The sequence below is a fragment of the Grampus griseus genome (assembly GCF_964374135.1).
Source record: "Grampus griseus genome assembly, chromosome: 9".
NCBI classification, from domain to species: Eukaryota; Metazoa; Chordata; class Mammalia; order Artiodactyla; family Delphinidae; genus Grampus; species Grampus griseus.
In genome coordinates this window covers 71,355,309-71,366,702 of record NC_139003.1, presented here as the reverse complement: position 1 = coordinate 71,366,702, position 11,394 = coordinate 71,355,309, and the positions used below count along the sequence as shown (strand labels likewise).

Sequence of the window (11,394 nt, the reverse complement as noted above, 5' to 3'; positions counted from 1 at the left end):
GGGTTTTGGGGGAGGAGAGTGGTAACTCCTGGGAAAGATTAAGCGGGAAAAACAGAATTATGCTGAGAAAAGCTTGAGACCATAATACTGATCTAACAGCTATGAAAAAAAAAGATAAGAGGAATGAGGACTGCACAAGAAGAACCTCAAACTATGATGTGGAGCTGACAAAAGCTCAGCAAACACAGTTGGGAGTTCTGGAGCAAATATTCTCTATTGAAGAAGTCCCCCACTGGGCAGAAATGTCCAGGCCCTAGTATGCCTTATGTGCTGAGGCTGACCAGAAAGAGTATGGCCTCACCTTGAATGCTGCCGTGGCCGAAGGCATTGCTTTTGGATAATATTGGCTAATTGCAATCCCTACAGTTAAAAGAGAAATCCAAGCAGTTAATTGCCATGGTTACCACTTGGAGTTCATGTTCTAATGAGGGAAACTGAAAGTAAAACAAGTGAAAAAGTAGGTATATACTGTGTCAGTTACTTTGTGTGCAATGGAGAAAGATAAAGCAAGGTGAGAAGGTTAGGGAGTGCAAGGCAGAGGAGGGGGAGGACTAGTTTATACAGGGTGATCAGGGAGTGCTTCTCTGATAAGCTGGCATTATCCAAGGACCAGAAGGAAGAGATGGGGTGAGCTATGTGGATGTCTGAGAGAAGAACATTGCAATCAGAGGCAACAGAAATACAAAGGCACTGAGGCAGATAATGTGCCTGCATGTTTGAGGAGCAGCAAAGAGACCAGCATAGCTAACGCAGTGTGAGGGAGGAGGGAAAATAACAAGAGACAAGTTCTCACAGGTGTTGGGGTGAGACAATAGTGTATCATGTAAAATAGTGCCTTTTAAGACACAGTGATGACTTTTACCCTGAGAGAGGTAGAAACTTACTCAGTGTCTCCACTTGACTGTCTAATAAATACATTAAATTTAAGATGTTCAAAGCTGATTTCCTGATCTTCACCCTCCCCCAGATCTGCTCTTGCTGGAGTCTTTCTCATTTCAGTTGTCACAACACTTTCCAATTGCTCAGGCTAAAACCTTGGGATCACCCTGGACTCTCTTCTTTCCTTCATACTCCACGTACAATTCATCAGCAAATCTTGTTGAATTTTCTTCAGCATATATCCTGAATATAACCACTGCACATTACAGAGACCACTATTAACCTGGGCTACTGTAAGAATCTCTGGTCAGGTCTCCCTATCTCCCTCTTGTTCCCTGTAGAATTTATCCTCAACACATTATCCAAAGGGATTCTTTTAAACAGTAAGTAAATCTTCGAAAGGCTCCAACGGATACCCATCTTACTCAAAGTAGAAACCAAGGTCCTTAAATAATAGAAGCCAAGGGTCCTTAAACCCTGCCTCATACTACCACACTGACCTCATCTCCTAATTTTCTTCCTTCCCTCAATTCTGGCTAATGGCCTCTGTGATGTTCCTCCACTATACCAGGCATTCTTCTAGCCTATCTTCTCTGAAATGTCAGTTCTCTCACTTGACGTGCACTTAACTAGCTCCCTAGTACCTTCAAGTATTTATTCAAATATCACCTTCCAATCAGACTTTTACATGATAACCGTGTTCAAAAGAGCAACCTGTCCCCAACTTTCAGCACTCATGATTCCACTTACACTAAGCAGTTTGTTTCCATAGCACTTACCACCCTCAACACAATAAAGAATTTTTTGTGTTTCCTATCTTGTTCACTGATGTAATCCAAACCCTTAGATTAGTGCTGCAAGGATCAGGCACATCATAGGCATTCAATAAGAATTTGTTGAAAAACATTATATATAAATTTAGTGTGCAGTTGGGACTTCCCTGGTGGTCCAGTGGTTAAGAATCCACCTGCCAGTGCAGGGGACATGGGTTTGATCCCTGGCCCAGGAAGATCCCACATGCCGCAGGGCAACTAAGCCCCTAGTCCACAACTACTGAGGCCCACGTACTCTGGGGCCCGCGTGCCACAACTACTGAGCCTGCGTGCTGCCACTACTGAAGCCCTCATGCCTAGAGCCCCTGCTCCACAACAAGACAAGCCACCACAATGACAAGCCCGCGCACCGCAACAGAGAGTAGCCCTCACTCGCTGCAACCTCTAGTTGCAGCCCGCGTGAAGCAACAAAGACCCAGCATGGCCAAATTAATTAATTAATTAATTTAATTAATTTGGTGTGCAATAAAGTTTAGTATGCAATAGAATAACAGCTTATAATTTGTATTGATGTGATTAGTACATTCATTATATTAATACATTTAATTTCATTTTCTTATTAAGTAGGAGTCTGAATATATTACATGGAACCAACTTAAATTGCTCACTTTTTTAGGTTAGAATATTGTTTGATTTTTGGCAGTTACATATGTTTCAATTTAATACTAATAAATACTAATATTTTCCCCATATCATAAATGAATAGTATAATGGCAAAAACTGAAAAATTACTAAATTGCAAAACTACACATATAGTATTAATCTCCAAGTATACAGAGAACTTATGGACTTAAGGATGAGTGTCAAACTCCTAACATTTATTACAAAGGAAAGTTACTATTAAAATGACATGCAGGGCTTCCCTGGTGGCGCAGTGGTTGAGAGTCTGCCTGCTGATGCAGGGGACACGGGTTCGTGCCCCGGTCCGGGAGGATCCCACATGCCGCGGAGCGGCTAGGCCTGTGAGCCGTGGCCGCTGAGCCTGCGCATCCGGAGCCTGAGCTCCGCAACGGGAGAGGCCACAACAGTGAGAGGCCCGCATACCGCAAATAAATAAATAAATAAATGACATGCAAAAATATAGTATAGGAAATGAGGAAAAAAAGGAAGTTATTTAGGGGTAGTATTTTATAACATCCTGAGGGATATTTTTGCCTTCACACCTCTCTAATTTTCCACGTTTTTCAAAAAGAAGTGAAGAATTTGGAGAGCGTTCAAATGACAACTAATTTAAGAACTAATATATTCAAAAATCTGGAAAATACATTTATTCCAATGGCTAACTGAAATGGAATTATTTCCTATGAAGAGGGAAAACCTGGGGCAAAAAAAACTAATAACCAATTTTAAGCAGTTTTTCTGTATGATACTTTAAAAATAGATATAAAGTAACATATCTGTCTAATCTTTCAAATCATGGTCTAGTTTTTTAGGTGCCAGCAGAAAACACCACTATAAAAAAGAGATCTGAGATACACTGAAAATATATTTTTTTCTCACATGTTAATCTGTATTTGAGAGGTTCAGCTCTCCTTCATTGAATCATTTCAAGTCCCAGTTTCCTGTTGCTTTGCCATCCTCTAGGGCAGGAGTCAGCGAACTACAGCCTGAGAATCAAATTCTGCCTGGCATCTACTTTTGTAAATAAAATTCTGCTGAAATTCAGCTGCACCTATTCATTTGTGTATTATCTATGGTTGTTTTCACACTATAGTGGTAGAGTTGAGTAGTTGTGACAGAGATCAGCAAAACCTAAAATATGTACTATCTGGCCTTCTGCAGAAAAATGTTTCCAACCCCTGCTATAGGGTGATGTCCTTGTCTATGTGGTCAATGCTAGCTCACCACCAAAGCACCCACATTCTAGGCTGTGGGAAGAAGGCAAAGGACAAAGTAGAATGCAAAGGTTTCAAGAGACCAACTTGAACTTGCATATATCACTTCTGATTTAACCCATTGGCATAATTTTAGTGGGGCTCAGCTAAAATATGTGTGGGTGGGTCTATTACTAAAAGGAAAATGGTTAAGTAGATACTGGAGAACAATGAGCAATTTCTGCCACAAGTTATCTATGGCAAAAAGAGGGTATGTAGGTGGAAATAAGGATGGAAAGGTTAAGCCTCTTGAAACAGCTGCCCTCTTCATTGAATGAATGAATTTTGACAATGAGAAGCGATTCACAAAGTAGAAGCCTGCTCTGTCCAGGAACTTTATCTCTTCCTTACTTATTCCTAGTTAAATGTATTTCACCCACGGCCTAGCAATACTAATATTTTAAAGAGCAGAGCATTTGTTTTCAGTGACTAGAGATAAGTCTTTAATCTCTGCAGTGGTAACTTTAACCTGGTATGTATGCTTCCCATCCAGCCTCTTCTTGTTACTCTATAGCACCTCAGTATAATTTCAAAGACACTAGTTACAGATTCAATTGCTTCAGGAGCATTTGTACACTCCCTGACACACACATATACACACATAAACAAGATATATGCTCACCAATTTTATATTCACTTATATTTCTGAGTGCCTTATCTTAGCAAGTCTCCATATTAGGAGTCACAGGGAATGTGGAGATAGGCTCATTAACCAGAGTGAGGATCGGCAAACTAAAGTCCAAGGGCTAAATCCAGCCCACTGCCAAATATTGTAAACAAAGTTTTAGAGAACACAACCATTCTTATTCATTTGCGTATTGTCTATGACTACTTTTATACTAGAAAGGCAAAGCTGACTAGTTCAGCAGAGACTGTATGACCTATAAAAAGCCTAAATTGTTTATTATTTTTTCCATTAACAAGAAAGTTTGCCAATTTCTGAACTATGGCATTCTGGGGAGCCCTTGCTTTCATTTGAACTCAGGATTTTAATTAGAATGTTAGTTAAAGGTGTTAATTTGAATGTAAGTAAGAATTTCTTAACTCTAAATGTATTCAAATCATAGAATTGATTTTCTTTTACATTTCTTGAATTTTTTCCTAGAGCTTCTAAAGACAGAAAAGGCGCTCATTTTATTTGGAAATATTTTCATATAATGAATAAGTTTAATGTGGAAAGGATGGGCTTTCCAATAATGTTGCTATGTTAATTGGATATCCAATTGAAAACCAAATAAATCTTGGCCACCACCTCTGTTACTCATACCATAGAAAAATCACTTCTAGGTTGATTAGAGTTCTAAATGTGAGAGGAAAAAAAAAAAGCTTTTAGATGAAAACAAAAAAGAATGTCTTCATCACTTTGGAATAGGTTAAGATTTCTTAAACATGACATAAAGAGTACTATGAAGGAAAAAAAATGATAATTTGGACTCTATTCAAGCTAAAAACTTCCGACCAAAATCCAGAATACTGACAACACCAAATGCTGGTGAGGATATGGAGCAACAGGGACTTTCATTCATTGTTTTTGGGAATGCAAAATGGTACAGCCACTTAGGAAGACAGTTTAGTAGTTTCTTATAAAACTAAATATACTTTTAGCATACAGTCCAATAGTCATGCTCCTTGTCATTTATCCAAAGAAGCTGAAAACTTAGCTCCACACAAAAACCTGCACATGCATGTTTGTAGCAGCTATATTCATAATTGCCAAGACTTGGAGGCAGCCAAGATGTCCTTCAGTAGGTTAATGGATAAATAAATACCCAGACAAGGGAATATTACTCAGTGCAAAAAAGAAATGAGCTATAAAGCCATGAAAGACATGGAGAAAACAAATATATATTACAAAGTGAAAGAAGCCAATATGAAAAAGCTATATACTGTGTGATGCCAACTATATAGCATTCTGGAAAAGACAAAACTATGGAGATAATAAAAAGATCAGTGATTGCTGGGGGGTAATGGGGGATAAATGGGCAGAACACAGAGAATTTCTAGGGCAGTGAAAATACTCTGTGTTATAATGTTTGATATATGTTATTATACATTTATCCAAACCCATAAAATGTACAGCATCAAAAGTGAATCCTAAGATAGAACTATGGACTTTGCTCTAAAAAATTTGTCTTAATAAATAAAAATTTATTTTCATCAAAAGACAATCATTAAGAGTGAAAAAAAAGGCCACAGAGTAGGGAGAATATATTTGTAATACATATATATGACATAGGAGTCATAGCTGAATAGATATATAAATAAATAAATAAATATAAAAATTAGCAAAACAGTTGAGCAGACACTTTACTAAGGAGCCAGTACCCAATTAGCCAATAAGAAATGGTTTTCAATTTCATTTGTCATGAGGGAAATGCAAGTCAAACCCACAATGTGATACACATGCACATCTTCAGAAAAGCTTGAAAATGCCAGCTGTTGACAAGGATGTGAAGAAACTAGAATTCTAGTACATCACTGGTGACAGTATAAATTGTTACAACCATTTTGGAAAATAACTTATCAATAACTACTAAAGCTGAACATATACATAACCTACTTTAGGTGTATACAAAAACAGGAATGCCTAAATGTTCTCACCTAAGTTATGTACAGAAATAACCATAGCACTGCTATTTGTAATAGATAAAAACTGGAAACTACCCAAATGCCCATAGACAGTAGAAGATATATTCACACAATGAAATACTATTCAGCAATGAGAATAATATACATGAAGCCCATTTTAAAATGTTGAATGAAAGACATGAAAGAGTACACATAGTTTATTTTTATATAATGCTCAAAAATTGGCAAAATTAATCTTGGAAGTCAAGAATAATACTTTGGAGAGTGTTCTGTGACACGATATAGGTACGATGTTGTGGGAGAGGTTGAAATAGTCTCAAGCCATATACTTAATATTTACCTGTTTTTACATAATCTCTGACTTCAGTGGTTCATTCTACTCCTCAATTTGGGCAGAGGTTTCATGAGTATGCTTACTTTATGAAAATTCATTAAGCTGCACATATATGACTGGTGAATTTTTAAGTATATGTATTAAGCTTAAAAAAAATAGTTTACCTAAAATAGAAAAATAAAAGAGATGCATATACATTCTCCTAACTCTAAAATCAGCCAAGGCCATAAACCATGCATAATTTGAAATGGATTAAGAAGAGAATGCAGGCCCCTGTCTCTGTGTCAGCTAAGGAAGTGTTTCTTAGACTTTTCTCCCTGCAATCATGACAAACATTTACCTTTGTTTTATTTTATCATTTTCCTGAAAATTGCTTAATGATCTATAAGAATAAGAGAAGGGGCACGAAGAAGGGAAGGAAGGGAAGAGTTTTAATAAATTTGGGAGAGTTAGGTATTTGCTTTACTCGCTGGATACTTTTTTATCTACTTTTCTCTCCTTAACACTCTTAATCCCATGCTCCAGCCCCCTTAGCAGTTACTGCTCAGGTTATTCCTGGTCATTTATTTTTTTCTGCTTTGATTCTGAATACAAGATAATCGTACAGCTCTTGTTCAACTTATGATGGGCTTACATCCAGATAAAGCCATCATAAATTGAAAATATTGAAAGTCAAAGTGTGTTCAATACACCTAACCTACTGAACATCATAGTTTAGCCTAGCCTACCTTAAACATGCTCAGAATACTCACATTAGCCTACAGTCGAGCAAAATCATCTAACACGAAGCTCACTTTATAATAAAGTATTGAATATCATGTAATTTATTGAATACTGTACTGAAAGTGAAAAACGGAATGGCTGTATGAGTACAGAGTGGTTTTAAGTGTATGGGTTGCATACCCTTGCCATAGCATGGCTGACTTGGAGCTGTGGCTTGCATCCACTGCCCAGCATTGCAAGAGCCATATCATACAGCGTATCACTAGCCAGAGAAAGGATCAAAATTCAAAATTTGAAGTACAGTTCCTACTGAATGTGTATTGCTTTTGCACCATAGTAGTCAAAAAAGTCATTGAAGTCGAACCACGGTAAATCAGGGACCATCTGTATACACAAAATGTTTAATGTTTAACTGGGGTGGCCAACAGAGATAAAGCAGGTAATAAACTAAGCAAAACTGTCATTTTGTAATCATTTCCTGAAACATCTTGATCAAAATTTGTTGAGGGCTTATCAAACTCTTTCCAAAAGCCTCCATGTAGGTCACTGAATAATTATAAAACATCTATAGGCCTGGAACCCAAAAGAATCAAGTTTGAATTTAATGTCCTTTAATCCTCAGTTGGGTTTTTAAAAAATGTTTCTCTCTTCTTTCAAATCTAGGAATGAAAATAATAGTTCCTTCCAGTGAAATGAACTGTTTTAAACCATATCGTACTTTACAAGTTTACTGCATTTACTATTTATATTTGCTGTGGAACCAAATATCCACAAAAACCTTTTTTTTTAATAATATGGATGTTTCAAAATAAGCAGAGAAAGCAATTTCACTTATTTCTGTTCTATAATTAATTATACTTATAAACAAAAAGTAGATTCAATCATGATAACTTAGATTTTAACATTTTTCTCTGATTATGTCACCATGATTAGAACCTTGTAAGATAAACAAATTATTGTGGTACAAACAGAAATGTTTATCTTGGGATTTTGTGATAAAATTGAAGAGAAAGTATTTTTAAATAGTTGCTATATGCATGCCTATTAAACATTTTAATAAATTCTCTAATATTTTAATAGAGAATCTCAACCCAGTTTCAACCCAATCCTGTGTATTGGTTCCTTTAATTTTTCTACAGTTTCTTTTGTGATGTGATTGTTGAAAAATTCATTCCCTTAGATAAAATCATAAAGAATTTTAGTCCAAGAAAAGTGTCTCTTAGAGTCTCATGATAGCTTCTGACATTTATTTTATTAAATTTTAATTTTAAATTTCTACCATATTTCCCTTCATTAAATGTCCTAATGTATGTTTGATGTAGAACTAGATTCTCACTAGGTGAGGTATTTATTCCGCTTATATATGCATTTAAAAGGAAAAAATAAGTCATGAGAAACATTCAACAACTGCAAATCAACTATAAAATTTATCCAAACGCTTAATGCATTAAGTTAAACAAGAGTTAGAAAGAATGTTACTGCTTGTCAAAACAAAAATTAATCCTCCCACTTACTTTTTCCTTAGCCACTGTTGAAATTCCAATTCTTTTTTTATTCTTCAGTCTTCTCTGAGAGAAGTTTAGTAAAAACCAAATAGGTAATCATAATCAAAGATCTCATTCTCATTACGTCTTTCAGGAACATTAATTTTGTTTCTTTTCTGCCTGAGTTATCACAATGCAAATTGGAGAGTGAAGAGTAAACACAAGCAAGAGAAAAGAAAACTAATTAAAGGACAAAAGAGCAAGGGAGAACCTAGACACAAATGGGTTAAAAAAAAAAGAAGAAGAAGAAGAAAGCAAAAAGAAGACTACAAGATGATATTGCTTTAATAGTATCTGGGAGTACTCACCGGAAGGCTAGGAAAAAGAAAAGGAATTGTGCTTACCTGTTAGAAATAAGCGGTTTATGGGAGCTGTCCAATGTACTAACTTAACCATCATAGTCTCAACTTACCTTGTTAATAGGAATTGATGTCCTAGGTATTTCTCCCTTGAACCAAGGCATCTCTGTACTCATCTTTTTAGGCTATTTCTTTTAACACATCTTTAAAATGATTTTCTACTATGTTGTTCTGCCCCACCATGTCTTCTTAAAAATCCCTACACAGAATAATTAAATAAATATAGCTACTGGCAAAAAAAAAAAAAAAGGAAGAAGAAGGAAAAATGAACCCTTCTTTGTTAGATATATATATATATATATATATAATATGAAATCAGTAAAATTTTATTTTCGCTATCCAAATTTTAAGTCTTTTTTCATCTCAAAAAAAAAAAAAGATAACCAAAATCTCTCTTAAATAAAATGCAGTAAAGTATAGTTTCCACTCTTAAATCCTGTAGGCTGGTAATGAGGGAAACAAACCAGATAGAAGTGTCAGGGTTATTCTTTGTTCACGAATACTAATCAGCAATTTAAAATTTGAAAGACTTCTCAACAGAGGGTGAGCTGATCGACCAATTGGTTTATCAAAGGGTGAATCGCAGTTTTGAAAAGAGACTGAAGTTGTTTTATTTGGGGGGGAGAGTTTACTTTGCCTCCCATGCTGGGATTATACAGTAAAGCACACTGGGTGGAAATATTCTGAGCTTCCCTTTTTCGTTTTATTGTCATAACTTTTGCCCTCTAAGTAAAATCATTTACCTGGGTGGGAGATAGGGTTAGGAAAGGAAAGTCAAGTACCTCAATTGTTAGACTGATTACAGCAAAACAGATTTTAGAAGTCAGGGTTGGTAAAGCGAAAGGAGAGCTGTTTACAACCCAGTGGAAAGAGAAAGCCGGTTCCAACAGCGACTCTGGGGAATGCACTCTCGGCCCCCCTACCGTGCTTACTTAAGCTAATGGAAGATCTTGCCTTTCAGTAGCCGCTGCACTGGGATACCAGACAAACAGCTCCCCTAGACCCCTGGCAGACAGGGCCCCTCTTCAGGACATCATTAAAAGCACATGCAGTTGTTTCACACCCACTGGCAGCCTAGGGTGGCAAGATTCAGAACTCCTACTCTGAAGCCAAGGAGAAGCCAGAGCGGTGGAAAACATCCTTGCTTTGAAAATCCAAAGCTAAATTAAAGAACTACGTGAGATAAGGAGCCTGAAGAATATTAGTTGGCTGCGGGGGTGTGGAGAGACACAAAAAGCACAGCAGGTAAGGGCTGGGAGTTGTTGCCAAGAAGGAACTGTCCCAGGTGGCACAGCAAAAAGGATCGCAGAATTGGAGGCCTGTCCCTTTGAGTCTTCCATGCGTGCTCAAGCTTGTCTTCTTCCATCAGTTTCGAGAGGAGCGACGTTGTCAGAGCCTTCCCTGCCGGTGCAACTAATCCTGTTATCAGCTTGGTTATAAATATTAATGTCCCCTGGTCCTTCGGTGATGGTGACCCATCAGATTCAGGGCTATTAGGAAGCCCATCACCAGCCTCGCCCCTCCCTTCGAGAAACCGATGCGACGCAGGGCCAAGCCGACGCGATGGCAGCCTATCCCGAGAGCTGCGTGGACGCCACCGTGCTGGACTTCGTCGCAGACCTGTCCCTAGCCTCCCCGGGGCACCCTCTTCTCTGCGACTTCGCACCCGGGGTCCCCTATGGAGACCACCAGGACCTTGTGCTCCGAGAGGAAGGACCCAGGAGTCTGGCGCGTTTTGAGGACGATCCAGAAGAAGAGGAGGGTGAAGTAGAAGAGGGGGGAAACGGGGAGGAAGAGGAGCACGGGAGAGGCGCCTCCCTGCTGGGCCGCCCCAAGAGGAAAAGAGTGATCACGTACGCCCAGCGCCAAGCCGCCAACATCCGAGAGAGGAAGCGGATGTTCAACCTCAACGAGGCCTTCGACCAGCTGCGGAGGAAGGTACCCACTTTTGCTTACGAGAAGAGGCTGTCTCGGATCGAGACCCTACGCCTGGCCATCGTCTACATTTCCTTCATGACCGAGCTCTTGGAGAGCTTCGAGAAGGAAACCGGCTGAGCCAGTGTGGGATGAAAGTGTCTGCCCCCTCCTCGCCTGGGCGCGCGCGGGTTTGGGGTGTTTCGGGACCCGGCAGTGGGTGTGGCTGAAAGGCCAGGAGGGACGCTCCAAGACAGAACGTCTGGCCTTCGGGAGCTTGGTTCTGGATTATAAAATTCCCACAGCCCTCGAGAAGCGTGGAAGCCGTAGAGTTAATATATACGC

At 38.5% G+C, this 11,394-nt stretch overlaps 1 protein-coding gene across 1 annotated transcript; it reads left to right on the top strand.

The window, feature by feature from the left end:
- Positions 1 to 10,698: 10,698 nt before the first annotated feature.
- FERD3L (Fer3 like bHLH transcription factor) lies at positions 10,699 to 11,190 on the top strand (the record flags this gene model as incomplete). Its single annotated transcript, XM_082661453.1, has 1 exon — positions 10,699 to 11,190. One exon carries the CDS (start codon positions 10,699 to 10,701, stop codon positions 11,188 to 11,190), a length of 492 nt encoding a protein of 163 aa, XP_082517579.1.
- Positions 11,191 to 11,394: the final 204 nt, after the last annotated feature.